The sequence below is a fragment of the Sphaerodactylus townsendi genome, linkage group LG02 (genome assembly GCF_021028975.2).
Source record: "Sphaerodactylus townsendi isolate TG3544 linkage group LG02, MPM_Stown_v2.3, whole genome shotgun sequence".
Taxonomy (NCBI): domain Eukaryota; kingdom Metazoa; phylum Chordata; class Lepidosauria; order Squamata; family Sphaerodactylidae; genus Sphaerodactylus; species Sphaerodactylus townsendi.
Window position 1 is genome coordinate 27,920,507 of NC_059426.1, and position 24,431 is coordinate 27,944,937.

General features: G+C 42.5%; 1 protein-coding gene across 2 annotated transcripts; it reads right to left on the reverse strand.

The window, feature by feature from the left end:
* Positions 1–1,688: 1,688 nt before the first annotated feature.
* On the reverse strand, positions 1,689–18,446 carry GPR155 (G protein-coupled receptor 155). 2 transcript variants are annotated; one of them, XM_048485552.1, is made up of 7 exons: positions 18,199–18,445; positions 16,671–16,775; positions 11,903–12,036; positions 10,824–10,919; positions 9,341–9,405; positions 7,949–8,086; positions 1,689–3,487 (listed from the first exon to the last, which is right to left on the reverse strand). In XM_048485552.1, the coding sequence occupies exons 1-7, from the start codon at positions 18,410–18,412 to the stop codon at positions 3,235–3,237; spliced, it is 1,005 nt and encodes a 334-aa protein (XP_048341509.1). In that variant the 5' UTR covers positions 18,413–18,445; the 3' UTR covers positions 1,689–3,234. The 2 variants fall into 2 exon arrangements, with proteins under 2 accessions (XP_048341509.1, XP_048341511.1); XM_048485554.1 differs by having other exon boundaries at positions 3,345–3,540; positions 18,199–18,446.
* Between the last annotated feature and the right edge of the window lie 5,985 nt (positions 18,447–24,431).

Below are 24,431 nucleotides of genomic sequence, written 5' to 3' on the forward strand. Positions count from 1 at the left end.
GAAGAAGAGGAGTTTGGATTCATATCCTGCCTTTCTCTCCTGTAAGGAGTCTCAAAGCAGTTTACAGGCTCCTTCCTTTCCTCTCCCCACAACAGTCACCTTGCGAGGCAGGTGGGGCTGAGAGAGTTCTGAAGGAACTGTGACTAACCCACGGTCACCTAGCAGGAAAACAAATCTGGTTCACCAGATAAGAGTTTGCTGCTCATGTGGAGGAGTGGAGAATCAAACCTGGTTCTCCAGATTAGAGTCTGCCACTCTTAACCACTATATGACACTGGCTGACTGGGGTATGACACAGCTTTCTAAGCAGTAACTCCAACTTTTTGAACTCCCTAACCCAGTCTTAGCCTCTTGCTCTTGCCCTTTGGAGATCTGTTAAAATGGTTGTATTTGAAAATCAGACATGGAGCATCTACTTCATAATTATTGTTTTATCATCTCAGGAATATAATCTATGAAACTACAGTGGAACCTCGGTTTTCATTGCCTTCGGTTTTCATCGGTTTCAGTTTTCATCTATTTTTTCAGTGAAAAATTTGTCTCGGTTTTCATCGATTTGCAGTAAGGTGCAGGGGTTTGTGGAGAAAAATAACCCAGACAAAGCTGTTGCAGGCCGTGTCTGCAGCTTCTTTAATGACAATGTTTTGCCCTATTTCAGACAAATCTTAAAGAGGCGTCAGAAACAGACCTCTTTGGACAGCTTTCTGGTGTGACATTGGTCCACTGGCTCTGAAGCTGGTCCTAGTGTTATTGTTTGTTTCTGTTTTCAGCATTAAACACTATGTTTATTCACCAAAAAATGTGATTTTGGTATGTTTTTTGGAGTGCCGAGAACAGATCAATCGGATTTACATTGATTCCTATGGAAAAGTTTGCCTCGGTTTTCATCGGTTTCGGTTTTCATCAATTCTTTTTGGACGGATTACCAACGAAAACCGAGGTTCCACTGTAAAAGCCAAGAATGTTTTAAAATCAACAGCAGGTCAAGTAACATAGTAGCTTACTATATTATTGAGCAATTTGTTCCTGATGACGGGAAAAAAAACCAAGGGCTTACTGGGAGGTGTAGTCCTTGGCCACAAGATTCCACCTTTTCCTGGAGGGGCAAGGACTGTACTTCCCAGGAGCCCCTGTTATAGGAAGCCATACTCCCCTGCCCCCCCCCCCCCCCCCAAGTATGCTTCTCCCTACTAGGACTAGGTCCTTGTGAAGAACTTTGAAGAACTTTTTGCCTGGGAACAGGCTGCAGCTGAGCCAGAATAGCCCATTTGCAAAGTTACAGGAGCCTGTGTCTGTGTGCATGTATGTGTGGGAATCTGTAAGTAAGCTTTTTTTCCTCATTGAATAATTAGGCTAGGTTTTCATTATCTGTGGTAAACTACAGGGCCAAGTTGGGAGGAAAGGCAGGATTGGGTTGGTCCCCTCAGTGGGCGTTGTTAACCCATGGACAGTTTTCTAGAGTCCGCATTGGTTCATACAAATGGCTTTACTGATAGTGTTACTTAAGGGCATTAACAATCTGTGCATGAAATATCAATTCACAAACCAGTCAGATCACTCTGGTAATGACTACTCAGTGAAGCACGATGTCAAGTACAAATAACGATGCTAATTGCTGCCTGACACCAAGAAAGTAAGTCTCTCTCCCCACTTCACGCACCCCCAACTATGAAAATAAATATTTGGAATTAGAAGGTAGAACCATCTTTATTTATTGAGAAACTGAAAAGCAGGAAATATAGAATGACCTACTACTTCCAAAATTGACTTTTCCACAACTTTTCCCAAAATAGAAACATGGTTGGCTTCAGAAATATAACAGCAATGCTCCCGTTTTCCGCCGAAGATCAGGTAAAACCACACTTTACTATAAACAAAATTTCTTCGTTATGAATGTTTGCATACAAGATAGAAGAAACTTTTTCAGCACATTCTTCATGTACAACATCAATGTAACAGTTACATGTTTAACAGCGAAAGTAAGTGGTTCCCCAGTTCAGATCTTCCATGCATATTGATACGCACCAGTTGTAGTTATTAACTGTACTTCAGGCTGTTGGGACTAAATCCTACTACTACAGGATCACAGCCAAAAGTTTAAGAAGCCTGTCTTTGAAATATAGCCGTACTTTTACCAAAACTCAACACACCAACCCGATGGTCCAAAATGAAAAGCTGTTAGAAGAAGATAACCAATGCAGATCTAGGGCCTGTTTCAAATTCATTACGGTTTATTCCAGTTACCCTGGCAATTAGTAACTATGTGGAAAGTTAACATCCCACTTTCTAAAAAGATCAATAAACTCCATTCCATTCTCTAGTATCCTTCACTGTGTAACACCCGTTTACAGTGAGAAAAGGGACAAGATATATAGATAACAAAAACAAGTGGGCATTAAAAAAAGTCGAGTTGCAATAAGTTGGGTGCGGTAACTAACACTTGATTGCATCTTACCGATTAAGAAGCCAATGAAAATAGAGGGTTCTTCCCACCTACAAGTCCTTATTCCAAGGATAAAATCTACATCAATAAATTATTTAAGTTGCATACTGGAGGGTAAAAAAAACACTAATTCAAGTATTTGCTTATACTTATTTTTAAGAAAGGCTTTTGGTCTAATTTAGGAGGTGCAAATTGACAAAAAACCTCACAGACGGAAACTGATGCTGGTCTGGATGAGTACTGCGAGGTTTGTGAAAATGGCTTTGTTTTCAAGAGTTGCAATTGCTCTTCTGAGAGCAATTATGAGCAGAGGAAAACTCTAAAAAAATAATGTTTGGGTGATAATCCTGCATACCCTGAGGCTGGATTAAGTCCCCTGGACTTGAACAGTAAAGCAACTGACAGCATGCAAGATTGCTGCTTGCTTCCGAGGACTTTGGAGGACCGGCTTGCTTGGACAAGACCCAAAAGGAAAAAGCCGGCACAAGGCAAGAAGAACTTTTCAAGATCCAATCTTAGCTGGGGTTTTTTTTTTGTCAATGTGTCACATGATACAAAAGCACAAACTTAAAAAACCCAATTATTTCGTTTCCTGTCCACGTTTTTAAAAGATCCTATTTTTTGTAATTTTTATGAGTTAAAATAATTCCCTGAAGTTACTTACTGCACGTCAGCATTTAAATACACATTTTTGGGTGGGTGACAAACAGAACAGCTATTACAACTTAGAACGGAACAGCTGTGCCATTCGTAAGAGTGTGTGTGACAGCTGAGTGTTTCAGAAAACCCCGTCAGGCTAAGCTTCGAAGGATCTCTCCGTTTCCATGGCTCTCTCTTGCCACAGATCTCCTAGGAACAAAGCGATAGTGTAACTGCTCATCCCGAAACTCAAATTCATTGGTAATATGCCGGATAACCCCTCCTTTCACTAGTCTGTCTCCATACACCACGGCTTCTCCTCGGTCCAAGGCAAGGCCGACTTCGATGAGCCAGGTCACCAGATCACAGCCAAAGAAGACACCAGTGGCCATCTTCACTCCACACCTGTAGGTCAAAGGAATGATTCACCCACATGCTCTGTAAATCTTGTACCAGCACTGTTTGATGAGCAGGGGAAAAAAGGGGGAGAAAATGGGGGAAACAAGGAAAGACAGCATGATAGTTAAAAGGATATTAAAAAGAGGACTTGCTAGCCATTAAAGCTTTTTTTTCCCAATCATGATTATCTTTTTTAATCAATCACAATCAAAATGCATGCAGATCTATTAAAGTCAGCTGACACTTTGTTAACTGGATTAGTACCTAGGAACCAACCAACGATTTCACATTCATCAGCATATGGATTCAGATCTCCACTCTACAAACAAAATGTCCTGAGAGGAGGAACGAAGACTCTGGGTTCTAAGAGGGAACAGATATGCATGCGCAGGAGACTGCCAAGACATGCACCACTAGGAAGCAATGATGCAGGGCTTCTCCCAAACCCCCTCCTCAAAGCCCCTGCAGTTATAGTCCTACTATTCACTGCCATCAATCATCATCATAAGAACATAAGAACTTAAGAAAGAGCATACGGGATCAGACCAGAGTCCATCTAGTCCAGCACTCTGCTACTCGCAGTGGCCCACCAGGTGCCTTTGGGAGCTCACATGCAGGATGTGAAAGCAATGGCCTGCTGCTGCTGCTGCTCCTGAGCACCTGGTCTGCTAAGGCATTTACAATCTGAGATCAAGGAGGATCAAGATTGGTAGCCATAGTTCGACTTCTCCTCCATAAAACTGTCCAAGCCCTTTTTAAAGCTATCCAGGTTAGTGGCCATCACCACCTCCTGTGGCAGCATATTCCAAATACCAATCACACGTTGTGTGAAGAAGTGTTTCCTTTTATTAGTCCTAATTCTTCCCCCCAGCATTTTCAATGTATGCCCCCTGGTTCACAGGGATCGCCTAACATCATGTGGACTGAGGCTGTCCCTTTCAAACGAAGGATCACTGAAATAGTGGCTCCTGGACTTTTTACTTTCCCCCTGTGGTTGTGCTTCATGCAGTGGGAACAAATCTAAAAACTCCTTTCAATTACATTTACATGCACTGCTTATAGGTGAGGAGTGTCTCTGGCCCTTTCCGCACATGCAGAATAATGCACTTTCAATCCACTTTCACAACTGTTTGCAAGGGGATTTTGCTATTCCGTACAGTGAAATCCAGGTGCAAAATGGGTTGAAAGTGCATCATTCCACATGTGTGGAAGGGGCCTCTCTCCTGCACGACATGCTGACACTGAGTGCTGTTGAGGTGCTACTGAAGTAAAGAAGAAGAAGAGTTTGGATTGATATCCCCCTTTTCTCTCCTGCAGGAGACTCAAAGGGGCTGACAATCTCCTTGCCCTTCCCCCTCACAACAAACACCCTGTGATGTAGGTGGGGCTGAGAGAGCTCCGAAAAACTGTGACTAGCCCAAGGTCACCCAGCTGGCGTGTGTGGGAGTGTACAGGCTAATCTGAATTCCCCAGATAAACCTCCACAGCTCAGGCGGCAGAGCTGGGAATCAAACCCGGTTCCTCCAGATTAGATACACGAGCTCTTCACCTCCTACGCCGCTGCTGCTTTCACTGCTGCATCCCTTCATGTGAAGTATTGCCATGGGCATTCAGGGGCCTTGAAAAGACGTATTTTAAAAATAACTTGCTAAACTGGCAACCTTTAAATGCAGCAATGAAACTCCCCTTTTCATCAATATACAGGGCATTGAGAATGACCCTGGGAAAGATGAAGCACCAGTTCCAACGTTGCAGCAGGGGAACAGAACTTTTGACCCACAGCTGTGACAACATAGGGTTGGATCATGTGTAAAATTTCTGCCAACAGAAGGACCTCCATCCATGGACACACAACTCCCCTGCCTAAAGTGCACCATAAAATGCTGCTTCAGGGGAACCCCTAAGAGCCACGGTTCTCAACCTGGGGGTCGGGACCCCTTTGGGGGTCGAGTGACCCTTTCACAGAGGTCGCCTAAGACTCTCTGCATCGGTGTTCTCCATCTGTAAAATGGATAAATGTTAGGGTTGGGGGTCACCAGAACATGAGGAACTGTATTAAAGGGTTGAGGCATTCGGAAGGTTGAGAACCACTGCCTAAGAGGGAGGAGATGGTGAAACAGAATTGGCCATGGAAGTGGTGTAAAGTTGCTGCTTAGCCTTGGAAGGTTTTCGTCTGACAAGGCTGGCGGGACGCCCAGATTGGGGAGTGTTTCTAGTATCTGTATCTCTTGTTTCTTTTGCCTGTCTGTGTGAAACTGTTTCAATGTGGTTTTCGGATGGGAACTACAGGTGTTTATCTAACTTTGGCGGGAACTGGTGGGGAGCCCGTAAAAGAGGCTGTTCGAACGTTGGGAGGTCAGTTCCCGCATTGCTTGTGATCGACTTAGAATGCCAGCTCAATAAAGAACTTGAAAAGTTACTTTTGGCCTGGACTTTACTGGTTCCTTACAAGTGGGGAATTGGCGCACACAGAAATTGTAGCTAAATCCCACCCATTGGCTCAAAGTTGACTCATGGTAGTGAGTGACAGTAATTCCACTTCTCTATACTCCCAGGGAACCTAGCATGTTATAGCTCAGTCTTGTCAAATCTCAGCAGTTAGGCAGGACCGGCACTGGGATGGGGCCCAGCAAGGAAGACTCCGCAGAGGAAGGCAACGACAAACCACCTCTGCTTCTTTCTTGCCTTGAGCAGCCATTTGTGAGTTGTGACTTGACAGCACTTACATACATACATACGCAACACACACTCCAAGAGTGAAGAGTTCTGGAGCAAGCCAAGACCACACAGTGACCCACGTAACAGCAAAAGACAACCGTGGAGTCTCTCAGCATTCACAGCATAATGTGAGAAAATGTTAGTTTGGATTACTGAAGGGGAAAGTCAACAAAATATTAGACCGACACCACAGAAGGAATCCGATGCAGGACATTAACCAAGAAGAAAACAGAAATGTGAGAATGACATACAGAGGAGAAGGGAGGTCAGGAGAATGCATACATTTTGTCATCATATGGAAACAAAGGAATAGTTACAACGTAGACATCAAATAGTATTCCATTTTAAACAATTTTACAGGAAAGGCACCAGTATTGGGTAATATTTCCTCTTAGCTTATGCTTTTAAATCCGATTGGTTATTAAATTCTACCTACTTAGTTTACTACTTGTAAAGTTGTTCTTGTGGTCAAGCACAGTGAAATGTCATGGAACTTTCCAGGAATTAAAACACAAACCCAAATCAACTTGCCATGTAAAAGAGGAAAGAAATCCACTGTGGCTGTATAACTTGATCAGTTGGATCTGCTAGACCACAAGGAGGACACAGATCTATCATCTTCCTCTTCTCCTAGCAGCCCTAGAAGATCTTGGAAAAGCTGGGCCTTGGTGGGGGTGGAGGGGAGGGTCAGGCTCGCTCATTGGAGAAAGTGTAATGGGACTTAAGCGGTCCAAACAGTAGCAATCCAAACATTCTTCTAAAACTAAAAATCTGACTGTTGATTCTAAATAGGGCAAACGTTAAAGGGAGGGGGGACATTAAAGGATGCCATGAAGCCGTGGTGGCGAACCTTTGGCACGCCAGATGTTATGGACTACAATTCCCATCAGCCCGCCAGCATGGCCATAACATCTGGAGTGCCAAAGGTTCGCCACCACTGCCATAAAGCCTTTTTACTCAAAACAAGAACACTTTGGGGATGCAGGAATAAAAATTTGGTACCACACTGTTTCTGCAAACAAACCAAATGATAAATTTGAACTTCTAGCTGTGGAAAGATCTCAAGATGCAAGAAAATTATGCAAGCAAGTAGTAAGGGTGAAAGCAACTAACCACCTTAAGCCCAAGAGTTGACTCTTTATGACTGACCCAGGCAAGAGCCTAACCATCTTTCTTCACTGCTGGTATTATTGATTAATACTATGTAATCTTCGTCAGTCAGATATTTGCAGGAAGTGAACTGCCATAAGAACAAGTGCTTGAAGCATTTATAATGGCTGCAATATCACCTCGTAGCTTACTCAAATACATGCAAAAGCAAAATTTTAAAAATGATTTCCTATCATTTTGGTTTAACACGAAATGCAACGAAGGCTGGGATTCTGCAGTCAGTTTCCGCTAACAGAAGAAGGTGGTGGAGATTTTCACAGACTCCTCCTCCTGTTGCAGATCTCTGCCTGCCCCTCGTGCTCTTCCGGGGGGGGGGGGGGGGGGGGGAGATGGTCCCCTGTCCCCAAGAGCATCATTTTAGGCTCCAGCAGGAATGGGGAGGGGAGAAAGTTCCATGCTACTGATAGAAATGTGAGATCCAATTTAAGAAGTCTGGTCCCTTTTAGAATTCTATTTAGTACAATTTGGAAGCATTTACCACAATAAAAACCATCCACAGGTCACATATTATGTAACCTGCATTAACACAAACCATATCCCCAGCCCAAGCAGAAGAACAGTCCGCTCCTACAGCCCCACCTTCTGCGCTGGACAATGCTCTTGACACACAAATCTTTATGGTAATGAACAAACTGCTGGCATGTCATCCGGATTTCCTCAGGTACGGAGGAGTCCCTTCTTCCCCCTGCTTCTCTGTTACCCCACAGGAACTCAAACCTGAAAAATAATTAGAAACAAATAGCAATAACAGTGACTGAAAGATCAGGAAGAATAGGAAAACTTAAATACTTCTGTGAATGATTGTCAATGAACCATCCTGTTAGGACTTTTGAGACATAGTTCTTAGACTTCAAAATAAACGGAGCTTGATTTTGTTGTAGCTTAGAAAGAAGAGACATGGGATAAACAGTGATTTGAAGGAAGAGAACCACTATTCCTGCATTCAGGGACAACTTTGGGCTGATTTACACATGCCCATGCTTAAGAGTCATGGAACATCATAGCCGTGACAGTAGAAGTATGACCCTCATGGGAGTGAAGGACAGGCTCAACATAGTCAGGAGAAAACCAAGGGTCAGAGGCACAGAAGAACCTTATGAATCTACTGCTCATCTTAGGAGGCATGCCAAGAGAAGCAGGAATCCGTTTCCCCTTGCTCTTTATGTATGCACACTAGCAGCAAGGTTTTTTCCCCCCATAGGTTCATGATCCAGCAGGTGGGATTTCTAGCTGCAAGTCAGAGACCGCTATCCTATGTCATTACCTTCTGGTTCCAGAGCAGAAGGCTCTTGTTGCGTTTGAATGCAGTCTGCCAGACATAGCTCACCACAATGCACTGGACCAGTTATTGTCTCAGCGCCACCAATTCCAGAGGATTATTCAGAGCATAAACTACATGTCTTTGGATATGAACATTGTTACAGAAATGATCATGAATCATAGCTGCTGCCACTGGTTCATCAACGGTTGTCTACAACTTATTTAAGGCAACCACTGTGGAATCCAATTACACTGATGCTGTGTGCCCCAATCTGAAGCTTATTAGCACTGCCAATTCTTAGTAGGTAGAGGCAAAGGTGCAACCACTGATTCATTCCTGGCCCATGAGGTGACTATGTTTAAAGAGTGGTTTGCTATAGCCTTCAAATAATGCTTAATAGGTGGCATTCAAAATGGCCAATACAGCAGGATGGCAGAGCAGTGCTAAGTGGGTTTCGGTTAAATAGGGAAGGCTCTGAGAAGAAGATAGGGCAGTGGTGGCGAACCTTTGGCACTCCAGATGTTATGGACTGCAATTCCCATTAGCCCCTGCCAGCATGGCCAACTGACCATGCTGGCAGGGGCTGATGGGAATTGTAGTCAATAACATCTGGAGTGCCAAAGGTTCGCCTCCACGGAGATAGGGCTTAAATTTAGCAAGCAATTTGCATTTAGCTTATTTATGCACATAATTTAAAATCTGAAAATTACCTTCGTTTGAACGGAAGAATAATTAAATGTTTGTCTAAGCCAAATATTCCGAAAGAAATGAATCCCTGGAAAAGAGGAGAGAGAGAGGGGGAAAAAAGACAGCAGTTCATAAAAATCCAAGTAAGCTAACTTGGAGGACAGATGACAGATTGCCATGATCTAATACCTGTAAGGACAAGTAGCTAACCTTAATAGCTTTTGTTTGACATGGTACAGACTGTGAATGGCAAAAATGACCAAACTTCAATTCTCAAAAGTCTGTGTGGTCTCAAAACCAAAAGAAGAGAAATACATAATCTCTCCTCCTTTTCTAATATACCACATTTCACTAGAGAGAAAAAGACATAATGAAAATGCAGCACACTGTAATGTGGGCAAGTTCAGAAAATACCACAAAGACTCTGAATCAACTACAATTAAGCCTAACAAAGGCAATAATTTTACAATGATGTTCATTGCGAAGACAGCCAAAGAACCCTCCGTTTGGAGAAATACTACAGACAACTCAGAATGGAAAACCTGTTAAAAACTATTTTGCTTCAAGTTTTCACCAGCATCACACATCTCAAGAAGAAAATTAGAAATGAGAAGTGAGAGAAGTCATAATTATTTTGGATTTAAACTGGTTTATATTAATTAAGTATCATTCAGTTACTCCTTGAGATAATTTATTTTATTTCTTTTATTCTTTACATTTATATCCCACCAACTCTCCCATAGGACTCAGGGGGACTCACAAGAACAAATACTGAGATAACGTAAATCAATTCAAATTTGCAGATCCTGATATTTTTTGATGATCCATCCGTCTCCTACCTGGATGTCAGATTTTAACACACAGCTTGGCTAGTTTTTATCAGCTAGGCTTGCATTACTGACTTGTTGGTATTGCTGTGAGTGGTTCAAAATCCTATTATATAAAAGGCTAGCTGTGGTGGCAACGATTTGCTTCCAGTCAATCTCCACAAACACACGGCTTGGGGGCGGGGCTTACCCAGAACAGGTAAAAACAACACAAACAGAACAGCAGAACGTGGTGGTTATTCACTCTCTTAATGCTTGCCCTTCTCCCACACTGCTGAATAATTACAGTCACTGTGCGATCTGCAGCTGCCTGAAAAAGAGCAAGTGCAGGCATCAGCCACGCCCATGGGAGGGTCGCAGCTGCTGGTGGCTGCAACTGTGCTGTGATATTACTAGGAAAGCTTCCGGGGGTGTGTGGGGTGTGTGTGTAGGTGTTTAGGTATAAGACTGACAGCAGCTGTGTAATCTCTCAGTGCAGGTAAGCAAGACTGGGAGATTTCAGAACCTGCCATACAGCTTTTATCAAAATCAAGACAAGTGAAAAAGCAAAGCAAAATATAGTCATACTGACCTTATGCATGTTTACCTGAAAGCAAGTCCCAGAATTCAATGGGCCTCACTCCCAAGTAGGTGTGCACAGGATCAAGGTGTTCGTTGGAGAGTAGGAATGCATAAATACCTGACCAAAATTAAATACAGCACAGAAGAACTGCAATTCCACGTAGAGTCTTCCCGGTTCTTGGTTGAACAACCACCACAAACAACTGGAGAGATTCTGCGAAGAGAAAAAACCACACAACACTCACGATGTGAACTCTACACTCGAGCCTTGCAGAGGATGGGGAAGATACTTTTGTTTAACGAAGGAATTATGTTCAAACAGAAAACTGCACATTTGTTTTTAATGTGCCAATTATTTACTGACTTATTTCTGTCTCACAGCTAGAACCACAACAAACTGAGGAAGCTAGATTTAAACAAAGATATGCCCACTGAACGTAAGAACAGCCATGTTGGGTCAGACCAACCATCCCTCGACACCAGCAACTTGTTTCACCCCGAAGACCTCCAAGCTGATCCACTCTTGTCTCCCTGTCCTGCTGCTCTGGCATTCAAAGTGTTGCTTACTCAAAACAGGGAGGATCTTTCCATACATTGTGGCTAACAGCCATTCAACGGGTCTCTCTTATAGCCCTCTTTTAAATCCAGCTCCGTGAGTGCATCAGTGCCTCATGGGGCAGCAAACCACACCAAAAAAAGCTATAAATCCCTGGCACATCTCTTGAAACAGCCACTTCTTGGTTCCTCCCACCCTGGCGTCCAATACAAAGAAGCTAGAAAAAAAAATCAGGCCGAGTGCTCTGGAGCCATGATAAGTTTGGGGTGAGGTGCAAATTTCTTCTACAAGCAAGCAGCGTATATCAATTCTGTGAACCTTTTTAAACAAAATTCATCCGCTCATGCAGGACTTCAAACTTTTTACTGGGGATTTCAATCAAGTATCTCTTTTATGCTTTTACAGCGGAAAAGTCTACAATAGCAACTTGGTTTCCTCAAATTGCTGTACAAACCGAGGAGTCGATTGATAAGAGTGCTTGGGAGCAGCAGCAGCAGCAGCAGGCCATTGCTTTCACATCCTGCACGTGAGCTCCCAAAGGCACCTGGCGAGTAGCAGAGAGCTGGACTAGAGGGACTCTGGTCTGATCCAGCAGGCTCTTTCTTATGTTCTTCAGAGGGGGAAAAAAGAGAAATATTTACGGCAAAGAGGCCCACGATGAGCAGCAGGCACAGCAGGACGTGTCTGGCCAGCTGTTTGTCCCCGACCTGCAGAAACTGCTCTTCCTGTGCCAACATGCAGGTCTGAGAACTGCACGGACTCAAGCACTGATTTGCTGAAAAACATAAAGTGCAACAGAAGAAGTCAGGCTGCAACGAACTCATGAAGCTACCTTACAACAGAGTCAAGCCACTGGTCTATCAAGCACAATGTTCCTTCTCTGACCGGCAGCAGCTCTCCTCCAGGTTCTGAAACAGAGGCTCATTCCGCACACGCAGAATAATGCACTTTCAAGCTGCTTTCAGGGCTCTTTGAAGCTGTGCGGAATGGCAAAAACAGTTGTGAAAGCAGCTTGAAAGTGCATTATTTTGCGTGTGCGGAATGAGCCAGAGTTCTTTCTCATCTATAACTTGATCCCTTTTTCACTGAAAATGCCAGGGATTGAACGGCAGTTGCTCTCCCACTCAACCAGGCCCCTCCTTCCTCCAAGTTAGAGCCTTTGGTTCTCCAATCCCTCTTTTATTCTCCTAGCAATTCAGGGAGGAAGGTTAAGCTGAGAAAGAGTGTGTGCCTATGACTGTTGCAAGGGACACACAGAGAATTTCATTGCAAAGCGGGACTTGAACACAGGTCTCCCAGAGAACACACACAGTAAAGGAAGCAAAAGCGTATCACAGACACTCGGACAAAAGACATGCCATTTCACTCATTCTTAACCAAGTGGCTTTAATAGCCTTTCGGCCCCTTCCGCACATGCAGAATAATGCACATTCAATCCACTTTCACGATTGTTTGAAAGTGGATTTAGCTATTCCGCACAGTAAAATCCAGCTTCGAAGTGCATTGAAAGTGGATTGAAAGTGCATTATTCTGCATGTGCGGAAAGGCCCCAAGTTCTGTATCCTCAGCAGACAATTCTCCTTTAGACTGCAGGGGGGGGCATGTTCTATTTTTAAATCCTTCCGTTCATTTAAAAACAAAATGCCACAACTTGCCCAGCTCTGAAAAAATACAGGGTAGAGAGCCTAACAACATATTACTTTCATATGAGAAGGATGTTTTCTGCATGAGAGAGTATTCAAACATGCCAGACTCCATATGCAACTTGAAATGGTAAAAGCATCCCTTGAGTTCTCCTAACCAAACAGGCTGGTTCATTTTGTGAAAGCTTAATTTAAGAACCTGCCACATCTCTTTCCTTCTAGTTATTTACCGATTCTATCAATTTTAAACGCTGCTCTTTGTAATGTTTTCGTCCTCTCATGCAAATACAGCCAAAGGACGCAGATTTTAAAATCATAGCCTTTACCATCAAAATGCATACCACCAGTGACCTCAAAAATATACATCTTATTTTAAAAGGGAAACAGCACAAGAGCCAGCGCAATGCAGCAGTCTGATTAAGAGAATACAGAAATCTGGGTAGTAGAAAAGCTTTATTGTAGAGCCATAGGCCATTACATGAGGTTGACATAGGATACAATAAAACATGAGGTTGACATAGGATACAATAAAAGTTTTACCATATAAAAATAGATCTTATAAACCCTCAAACTTTCACCATTCTCCCTTCTGATACGATAGAGCTTAAAATCAGACATGACTAATACAAATTTCAATTATACTGTTTCCTTCTGTATTTTCTTAGCTCGAATCTTTGAGGCTGCCAAAGCAAAAAGGCCAACCCTACAAGAAATAAAAGGATCCGAGTCTGAGAGAAGGAGATTTATTTTATCTGCAACAGAGTGCATCTGGTACATGGATGCAAGACTAAAAAGGAACTTGGCCCTTGGCTCATCAGAAATCTGGGTTTAGATATCCACTCAGACATGATGCTCAGTGCGCAACCATGGGCCACCCATTCTCTCTCAGTCTAACCTAAGTCACAGGGTTGTTGGGAAGGTAGAATGGGGGAGGAAGAGAACAATGGATTGGGAAACATTTAATGGAAATATAAATGTATACATCTAAGCATCTTCCTAACTTGTTTCCATTTTGCACAGTGCTGTAAGTCTTTGCTGTACTTTATGACCCATCAAGACAAATGATGCAGCTTTTACGCTGCTTTTCTTGATTTGAAGGGTGCCTTCGATTCAGTAGATAGGGAACTTCTATGGCACAAATTAAAATCCCTAAATATGGAAAAAAGGCTCCTAGCTTTAATCAAAGCGTTCCATACAAACACAACTTGTCAAGTAAGAACCCCAAGGGACGGCACATTAACAGAAGCAATTAAGGTCAATAGAGGGGTCAAGCAGGGCTGCCCATTGGCACCCAGTCTATTCTGCCTATTTCTCTACAATCTCCCTGCAGCCTTAACTAAAACAGATGGCCATCCCCCACAGCTGGGCTCCCTACACATCTCTACCCTGCTTTACGCAGATGACGCTGTTCTTCTGTCATCTTCTCAACTAGGCTTGAAATGCCTACTAAATTGCAGTGCAGACTATTGTCAGGAAAATAGGTTGACTCTCAATTATGACAAATCGAAAAGTCAAGATTTTTGCAAAATCTAGGTGTAAACGTAGCTGGAAAGTGAACAAATGATGCCTAACACCACGAACGGAGACCAAACAGGCTCAGAAGTCACCAGTTTCAATTTCCTGCTTTGGACTGCAAGAACAGATGGACACTCAAGCATGTGGCCGGACACAACTCATGCACAGTTAGCTAATGAGGTGTAGTTTCTATATCTAACCTAAGATCTGAAGTATTCTTCTCAGTCAAAGTGATATGTCTGAAGTATTCTTCTCAGTCAAAGCATCATATGAATGCAGAAGGCCACAATAAACATTGTTTGAACAGCTCTCATCAGGATGGAATTTTAAGACAAGCTATCATTCTGTCTTTATTTAGGAAACAGAAACTGTCACTAAATTTGTACGTTCAGAGTTCAGTAGAAAAGCCTCAAGAGTTGTATTAAAGTAATTATTTGGAACTGGCATATAATTCAGCTTCCATTCCTACACGTACAAACAACCCACCTACTATGTTTACTCCATTGTGTAGTTTTGTTGGTATGAAAATGTGAACATTCCCAAAGATTCAAGATACAACTTGCTAGGAAGGGTTTATACTTGTTCTGCTACACATTAGAGACAGCATTCTCAGCTCCTGCCACTAGATGGCAGAAGGACATTTTTATGTAACAAGACAAGGCATTTGCCCTAAGAATTCATTTATTCTTTTGGTTATGCACAATCCCTGCTAATATAGGAGGCTGTTTACATGGGGTTGCACTTCTGATCCCGCAGTGATAAACATATTTATGGAGGAGAAGTCGATCTATGGCTACCAATCTTGATCCTCCTTGATCTCAGATTGCAAATGCCTTAGCAGACCTGGTGCTCGGGAGCAGCAGCAGCAGAAGGCCATTGCTTTCACATCCTGCAAGTGAGCTCCTGAAGGCACCTGGTGGGCCACTGCGAGTAGCAGAGTGCTGGACTAGATGGACTCTGGTCTGATCCAGCAGGCTAGTTCTTATGTTCTTATATCTGGCCACCCACTAGATATGTCATATAGAATGTACTGCCCTGCTTGCCTACCTAGTGTCATGGGCTCAGAGTCAGCCAGCCAGACGTCCCCTGATGAGGAGCACTGGCAGGGTAACCCCACTGAGCTGGAGCCCCAGTCAACTGAACCTCAAGCACAGCCAGAAGCCTCACAGGATACAGACAGTCAAACTCTGGAAGCCAGAGTGTTCGCAGAAGCACCTCCAACCACTGAGGGCCAGCCTAGAAGTCCACCCAGCTCACCAGAGTCTGCAAGGCAGCTGAGGATTTGCACCCAGCAGGAACTTCACTCTAAAAGGTGCAGTGCATGCTTGGAAGCCCTAAGGCAGCGCAGAGAACGCTGTGAGTCAGCTCAGGATCAAGACTGAACCACAGCACAGGCTTATAAGAGACTGCTTTGGGAAGTAGAAGTTGCAGGAGCAACCTTGTTGAAAGCCTGGCAGCTTTCTGCTGCACCCGCTTGCAGACTGATTCCTTGGAACTCAGACCAGATTACCTGACCTGACCTCTCTTGGACCCCCTGACTGCCTCTTACTAGACCTGCTTGGCCTCTTTCTCTGGACTCAGAGTAAGACTGCTCTCTTGCATCTGTGCCTGATATCAGCTGGAACCTGACTCTCTATGAGCCTGGCAGGCCAGGACACCAAGACAGAAATTCAACAACTAATTCAAGTTTCCTACACTGCTGAAATGTTCCCATAAGATAGAAGACAGGGCAGTGTACACACATTCACACACTTCTCTGGGTTATATTGGGAGTCCAAAGGTTTAGCCTTCCAACTGTCAAAAAATATACTGAAATTGATAGCTTGTGATGACAGGTTATGAATACAGAAACAATCTCTTTATCATCATAGTTTGTGATGATAGGTTATGAATACTTTCCGCCGTTAAAATTACTCTTTTGGTTAGTTGTTTATCACTAACTGGAAATTAAGATTTGATAACACTGATTTTGCAACACTGTTTTCCGATAATGATAATAATAGTAATACACAAGCCACATGGGAGTAGATGAAAAGAACATATACTGATAAAAACTCCACTCATGATAATGCTACACTAAACCACAAGATGTAGTAGGAAGGATAAGGGAGGCAATCTATTTCCTACAGTTCTAAATGCTCAAGTCCCATATTTTTAGCAAAGACCCATTCGGCAAAAATTGCAATTTTAAATAGAATTCATACGTTTTGCAAATCTGAATATACCACACTAGACTGCAACTGTGATTTACCTGTTTCAATTGACAGAGTACAGTTATGATTGGCACTAGGGGCAGACACTGGCTCTTCTTCAGGAGAACATAGCTCTCCATCCTGCTTTTGGCAAGCATAGCACCCTGTAGAGAAAAAACAAAATTAAACGACACTCTTGTGACAGTGAGAAGGCAGGATCCCTAGAGAGGTCGGTACTTCCACTGTGGCAGGACTTTTAGGCAGCAAATTATAAGTGCATATGTTTAAACACAGATAATAGTAAATTCAATTAATGCCCCTTAAGGTCAGATTCATTTTCCTGGTTGACACTGGAAATCCCTCACTCCCAGTCTGAGGTCCGTTAAATACAGAGTCATGGAAGTGAGGGATTTCCAACGCCTGCCAGAAAAATAAGAGTCAAAGTCTGTGTGGCTTATGTTATTTGTAGACCTGCAATCTCTACCTCCCAAATATCTCTATGCCTACCTACAAATTTGTTTTGAAATAATGCTTAAACATTGCCATGATGTTATAAAATACCTTGTGACTTTTCAGTCTTCAGCCTGGTGGGTACAAATTTTCTCTTATCATTACCACAGATGTGAGGCAAGATGGGCAGCAACCAGAGACAGGACTTTCCAGTGGCATAACTTCATGTGAAGAATGCCCTTTTCCCTTCAGGTCTGCATGGTACCCACCTTGCTCTCTTTTTGGAGCTAGGCCCAAACATGGATTGTTTTTTAAAACCCACTACAGGGTTTTGATCTTTTAAAATCGTGTTCACGGTTTGTTTCTAACCTGCTGATTGTTTTATCAAGATCCGTCCAGGCTGCTACATTTTTGTGCTTATTTATATCATGGCTGAGTTTTATTTGTTATTTATAGCTTGCCTTTCTTACTAAGACACAAGGTACCGTGTTTCCCTGAAAATAAAACAGGGTCTTATATTAATTTTTGCTCCAAAAGATGCGTTAGGGCTTATTTTCAGGGGATGTCTTATTTTTTCCCATGATTTTGCTCCCCCCACGTGACCAGATCAACTACGTTGGGGAATCTATATCTAGGGTTTACTTTTGGAGTAGGGCTTATATTTCAAGCATCCTACAAAAAACCCAAAAAATCATGCTAGGGCTTATTTTTGGGATAGGTCTTAATTTCGGGGAAACAGGGTAGATTACACAGTGGCTGGGTTTTTTGAAAACAATTTGAAAATGTTAATGATTTTTATGTTTCTTGTGTTTTTCTTATGTTCTTATACCATTTCAGGATCGGATTGTGTTTTATGTCCTCCAAAGATGAATATATTCTAAACACATTTTCTAAACAACAGATGCCCTCTGCAATCTGATAGATACTCTGCTTCACAGGTGCTGGAAAGGAATGAGGCCACAATAAGCAACAACAACCCCAATTGTGGCATGAAACAAACAGCAAAGAACACTAAAATGGGAAAATGATCTCCTAACTGAGCCCTTGACATCAAGGATTAGACACTCCTGCAGCAAGAGGGAACAATCATTCACTGCTTTCCTACTGCTGATTATTAGGTCCTGGTATTTACCATACCTCGTTCCATGGAAGAGTTTGTCAGAGAATGAGAAACGCTGGTTGAAGATGTGCTTTGATCACTTAGATCCCTTTCAGGTTCCTCTGTTGCACTCGATTGGGATTGCTGGGTCAGTACTTCACAGTTGGCCTCTGGGCTGGCTCTGTTCATGCACATGAGCGACACACCTGAGATCAATATGCTGATGAATACGATTACCGCTGTAATAATCATCTGCAAAAAAGAGGGGGGAAACAGAGGTATTTTTTTCTGAAGAACGTACAAGCAACAGGGGGAAATTAACAAACTTGAACAGCATTTTTTTTCCCTCTAGGACAGTGGTGGCGAACCTTTGGCACTCCAGATGTTATGGACTACAATTCCCATCAGCCCCTGCCAATTGGCCATGCTGGCAGGGGCTGATGGGAATTGTAGTCCATAACATCTGGAGTTCCAAAGGTTCGCCACCACGGCTCTAGGACACTGGTTCCAAGCTTCCTAGTATAGTTGTGATGGGTTTTCTGGGCTGTGTGGCCATGATCTGGTAGACCATGTGGTAAACCCACCACCACAACCAGTTGACTCCGGCCGTGAAAGTCTTTGATTTCCTGGCATGCTCCCAATTTACTGGGTATGGTAACCCACTTTAAAAACAGAGTTCGCACTAATCAATAACAACAACGCCTAGTACTCACTTTCACAAGCATCACAGCCCACTTTTGGGTTGGCACTCAAAAGCTGGAAAATGCTTGTTTTGGGACACTGAGTAAAAAACAAAAAAATGACTCCTTCTGCTATCCGTTTTACCTTGGATACCACAGAAAGCCTTCGAGATACTTGCCCAATTTGATACATGCAAACACAACCCTTTTGTTTTGCTGAAGACACCTCTATCTTCTTTTTTAAAAAGAAAATTACAGACAATTTGTGGTTCCATGCGGAGTTTCCAGGGGCTGATTCAGCTGTGTCTATCCATTATGGGAGGCCTGAAGAATCACACAGTAACTTGCACAAATGAGTAACCCATCACATCTCACACACCATATACTTAATGTATCAAATCTTCAATGCTTTTCAGTCGGTTCACACAGTAAGAATGTACGAAAGAGGCCTGCTGCATCAGACCAGTGGTCCATCTAGTCTAGCATTTACTTTCAGACAGAGCCCATCAAACGAGGCCATCATAGGAGCCAAGGCCTTCCCCAATGATGCCTCCAAGCGTGTTATTTGGTGGTTTACCATGAACGTTCTCTTGCATCATTGTGGCTAGCGACCATGAGTGGACTTCTCCACAGTTCTGCCTAATCCCCCTTTAAAGCCATCCTCGTTCATGGCTATGACTAGAACTGTAGGAAATATTAGACTGTAAGGCGAAAATTGCCAAGGTGTCAGTGTCTAAAAGGAACAGAGACAAGACTCAAGTGACAGCTGTCACGTTCTTATTGTTGATATGATAATGTTTTGAATGTGCTATCTGAGAAAACACGGAGTGCGTGACAGGACTCTGATGTTCTGCCCTGTACAAGCTCTGCTGAATCATACCTGGGTCCACTGATAACTAGCTGCAGACAGACCCTTTGCTCTATAGGTGATAGGGGCAGAGGTGGGATCCAGCAGGTTCTCACAGGTTCCTGAGAGTAGGTTACTAATTATTTGTGTGTGTCAAGAGGGGGTTACGAATTGGTGATTTTGCCATGTGATTTTTGCCTTAGCTACGCCCCTCCTCTCAGCAGTAGCGCACAGAACTTGAAGCAGTCTAGCAGGAGGTGCACCGGCGTGCATGGCAGCCTGCGCCTGTGTGCACTCGTTTCCTGCCCAAGGACCGGCGCAGTGGCTGCGTCCTTGCCACAGTCCCGCCCAGGAATGCCCCGCCCCAGGAATGCCCGACCATGCCCCCGTTGTGCCCCGCCCAGCCCCATTGGCTCTATGCCACAGTTTGAATCCCACCACCTTGGGAACATGTTACTAAAATTTTTGGATCCCACCACTGGATAGGGGGTTCCACCTTAGTTGGCCCAGGCGGTGGTCAATATTGACCCCAGATCAATCTCCAGCAGATAATTGGGTGTGGCAAAATGTAACCAATTAGGTATTTGCAAAGTTAACTGACATCCTTCATTAAACACTACTTGGTGGACATAGACTCTTGCAGGGAGGCTGCAGTGGGCAAAGCAGTTCTACAGGCATTGTTCCAATAGAGACCCTCATGCCCATAGTCTAGGTCAGGGGTAGGGAACCTGCGGCTCTCCAGATGTTCAGGAACTACAATTCCCATCAGCCTTGTGATAGAGCCCCTGCTGAGACAAATAGAATTTTGATTAGAAAATTCAAGGATACAGTATAGGGATATCAAATATAAAACAAAGCATTATGCAGATGACACTAGCCTGCTTCTGAAACCCATTTAGAAAATATACAACTTTTAATGGAAGTAATCTCACAATATGGTAAAATTTCAGGGGTTCAAATTAAACAACACAAGACTCAAATTAAACAACACAAATGCTAACTCAAAACTTAAAGTAATCAAGATATTAAAAGTTGAAATCACCCACTTTAAAGTGGAAAAAGGATAAAATACTTAGAAAACAATAATGAATTTATGGGCTACAATAACTCATCCAATGAAGCATTATTAAAACAACTATGATCATGTTTGGGTGGAAAATAAACGAAATTAACTAGATGTGTATATGGAATTCTCTCCTAATGGGAAAATATCTCTAATAAAAATGGTTATCTTGCCCAAAATGATGTTTCTGTTCAGAATCTCCCCTTGATTACTACACAAAATCTTTAGGCGGTGGGAAACAGACATCAGAAAATTCTTATGGGGTGGGAAAACAGGTTAAAAATACAAGATATTAATAGATGCCAAGAGGCGGGGGTTATGCATGAATCTTCAAGTGTACCCATGACACTGCAGCTTTGGCCTGGATAAAGGCGTGGATTAATTTATGCGACCAGAACATACTTAATATTAGAAAGCCTTAACATGCATAAAGGATGGCATTTGGCCTCATCAAAATAAAAAGAATTTGGAGACAAATCATTCAACCAACATTCCAATTAGAAGCTTTATTGAATATATGGATTAAAGCGAAATATATTTTACAACAAAATTCCATCATGGCTTTCAAGGATGGAAGGACTTCAAATTCTAGACAGAGTAACAGAAAAATGGGCTCCTTACAAAGGGCATTACTGAATCAACTAATAGTAGTAGAGACTAAGAAGCAGAATCAGGTCTCAATAGAATGCTTCCATGCCACTGGTACACTTATACACACAGCTAAAAGCTGTTGGAAATCTGATAAAGAGCCTGGGGTATTAATAGTGATCAAACAACTTTCAATAAAATATTTCTAGGAAGAGAAATCAGAAGACAATAAGTAATGTTATGGGCTACTTCTGGAACTGAAAACTGAGACCGAGAATTATCAAGCCGTGCATGATTAAATAGGCCCAAAACATTTGTGAAACAATAATGCTTAGTAACTGGGAGAAATTTTGCAGAGGTGTGCCAAAATTCCTTGAACCTGGATATTAGAGACATTATTTAAAAATGTTTTAAGAAATTATCTAACTCCATTAACCCTATCAAAGGAAATGAATATGGAATTATTCACCCAAATGTTGAAAGGGCCACAAAGAGATCGGCACATTCATCCACCAATGGTGGACATGCACTAAAATAAAACAGTATTGGGCTATGATTCACCAACAAATTGAAATAATTATAGGGAAAAAATTTTTAAAAAGAGTTACTGACTTACCTTTTGGGTCCAGCATTATCCAATGAACCCATTGTGAAAAAACATACATATTTAATGGCTCATTTATTTGTAATGGCATTACTAGTCTAATGAGATCTGGAGAATGACCTTATACCAACTCTTGACGACTGGAAGACAAAAGTAAAATATTTCTATGTCATGGACAAAAATCTGCATCAAATGCGACTACTTCCGGCTGAAACTTTTATCACTAAGTGGCAACTCTGGATAAATTATATAGCTAAGGAATTAAAGGTCAATATCTACCCAGTTGATTATTAAAAGGTTAACTATGATGTAATGATATATGAATTAAGAGATGCATAATAAGTGAAATAGATCACAGTTTAAAAGGGCAGCATTAAAGCTCTTGGAGGAAGTTTCAAAACAGTTTAGACAGGAGGACAAATGGTGTTTCTCAGAGAACCCCACAAAATGTTGACTCTTATGTTTTTCATGCTCTTCTTCTCCCTTCTCCTCTCCTTATTCTCTCTGATTCTCCTTTTCTTTCTCTCTCTCTATAGTTCTGTCTAAATACTTTTACTGCTTGCATAAACTTACCTTTCCTGATGTGAATTCTCTCCTCCTTTATCTATGGAAGATGATTTCAGATGAAGATGTAATTGATCTGGAAGAAAAGATACAAAGTTGTATTTTTATGATGTTATTTGTTTCAAAATCATTATATCTGCTATCTCTCCCCTTTTTTAAACCTTTGTATTTTAAACCTGAGCCCTTAGGGGGAGGGCGGTCTATAAACCGAATATATGAATAAATAAATAAATAAATAAAAATTCTATATGACTAATTCAAATTTTCATTTTAAAAAGTTATATATGTGGAACTGGGTATTGGGACAAAGATGGGCACAGTATGGGAAAGATGTTTTTCTCTGGATAGAGAGGATCGTTTACAACCTAAAGGGGAAATACACTAGTCTGTTGATGTGAACACCTCTTGCTTGGAGAGACAGTGCTCTGGTGGTCTTGAGTCCCAGGATCTGACACTCAGATTGACTAAGCCCCTAGGAGTGCACGTGCAGAAGGTTCTGAAAAGGAGAGCTGTTCCTTTGATGTAGAGCATTGGGCCATGCCACACACCAGAAAGACTGTCTGCAAACTATCCACACCATTTTGGATAAATGACAAGTCATTTTTACTGTGCACATACCTCTCACCATTCACCTTTCAGTGTCCTGAAATAAGCTTATGAAACTAGTTTCCATGTGGGTGTCACTCTTGAGAACCGTCAGTGTAATGCTAAACAGCAAACCTCGTTCAGTTTCTTAATGTACAGCAGTGTACAATGATTGCACAAGGGAGGTTCCCCCAAGCCTGGAATCACAGTCAGTGCCACTTACATCCAGTTACATTGGGGGGGGGGGGGTCCTGCAGTGAGAATGTAACCCCCCAGCCACTTGGGAATGGGTTCAGCCCAGAATGGGTTGACCCAGTGAAGTGGAGACTCAGAGCAGCAGAAAGGCTGCAAGAGCTCTTTACAGAGGAACAAGAGGGTATAGACTGGGACCTTGGTTCTATAAGCCCTTAACACCTTGTTAAGGTAATTGCAATATTGTTGGGAACTACTGGGAAGGTAGTTGTTGTTTTTGCTATGTTGTAAATGTTGGCGTTTATTGTTTCAGGGTTTCTTTTGTGGTTGTAATGGGTGAGAGTTCTCCTGGAGACCTTCATCATGTTGCAACCTGTTCATCAAGCCCTTGGAGTCTTCAGGAGCCAGCCAACTTGCAAAGAAGAATTTGGACTGGCAATATCAGTAGACTGTAAATAGAAGGACTTGAAATGCAACCTGAACAGGACCTTGAATTGTAACGTTAAATGTTGATGTTTTAAAAGTGTTAATTGCAAAGAAAAGTAAACCATTTTGTTGTTTAAAAATTGTTGTTGCAACTCATTCCAAGTACTGCCCCACAGAACCCACAAGCTGAGGTTACAAGAACTCTTTAATTTATGGACCCTCCAAGTTGCACCCTGCATCTCCTATCAGCTCCCATTGGAAACAATAGGAGCAATCTCTTTGGGGGTGCATAGCTTTGGGACGTCTGACCGACACCATGCAAAACCTGGGTGGCATCACAAGTTGGGTCTGCTGCAGATATACTGTCATTTGGTGCTTCAAGCATAAACATGACACTGCACCTCACTCCCTCCCTGTGGTTGAAGTGAAGTTTGAAGTTACAAAAAAACACAATCTGGTTTTGCAATGTGCTCACCCGCATCTACTGGTCTCTCATTTGCTTGGAAGGAATGTTTGGTTTAATTCATGGAGAGGAGAGACTCAATTTCCCTATTTAGCAAAACTTAAACTGTTGGTTGTAAGCACTGTACTGTTGGACTTTCCAAATCCAGGTAGCCTGCATTTCCAGAGGTACAGGAAACAGTAAAATTCACTATCAGCCAGATGGCAAAACCAGTTTGGACACATCCACCATTAGTCCCTGGAAGGGGCAGTGTCATTCT

Coding starts and splice junctions, on each gene's coding strand:
- GPR155 (XM_048485552.1), bottom strand. CDS start 18,412: ATGATTATTACAGCGGTAATCGTATTCATCAGCATATTGATCTCAGGT. Junction 16,776..18,198: donor AAACTCTTCCATGGAACGAG/GTATGGTAAATA, acceptor TTTTCTCTACAG/GGTGCTATGCTTGCCAAAAG. Junction 3,488..7,948: donor AGCATTGTCCAGCGCAGAAG/GTGGGGCTGTAG, acceptor TTTGACCTACAG/GTGTGGAGTGAAGATGGCCA.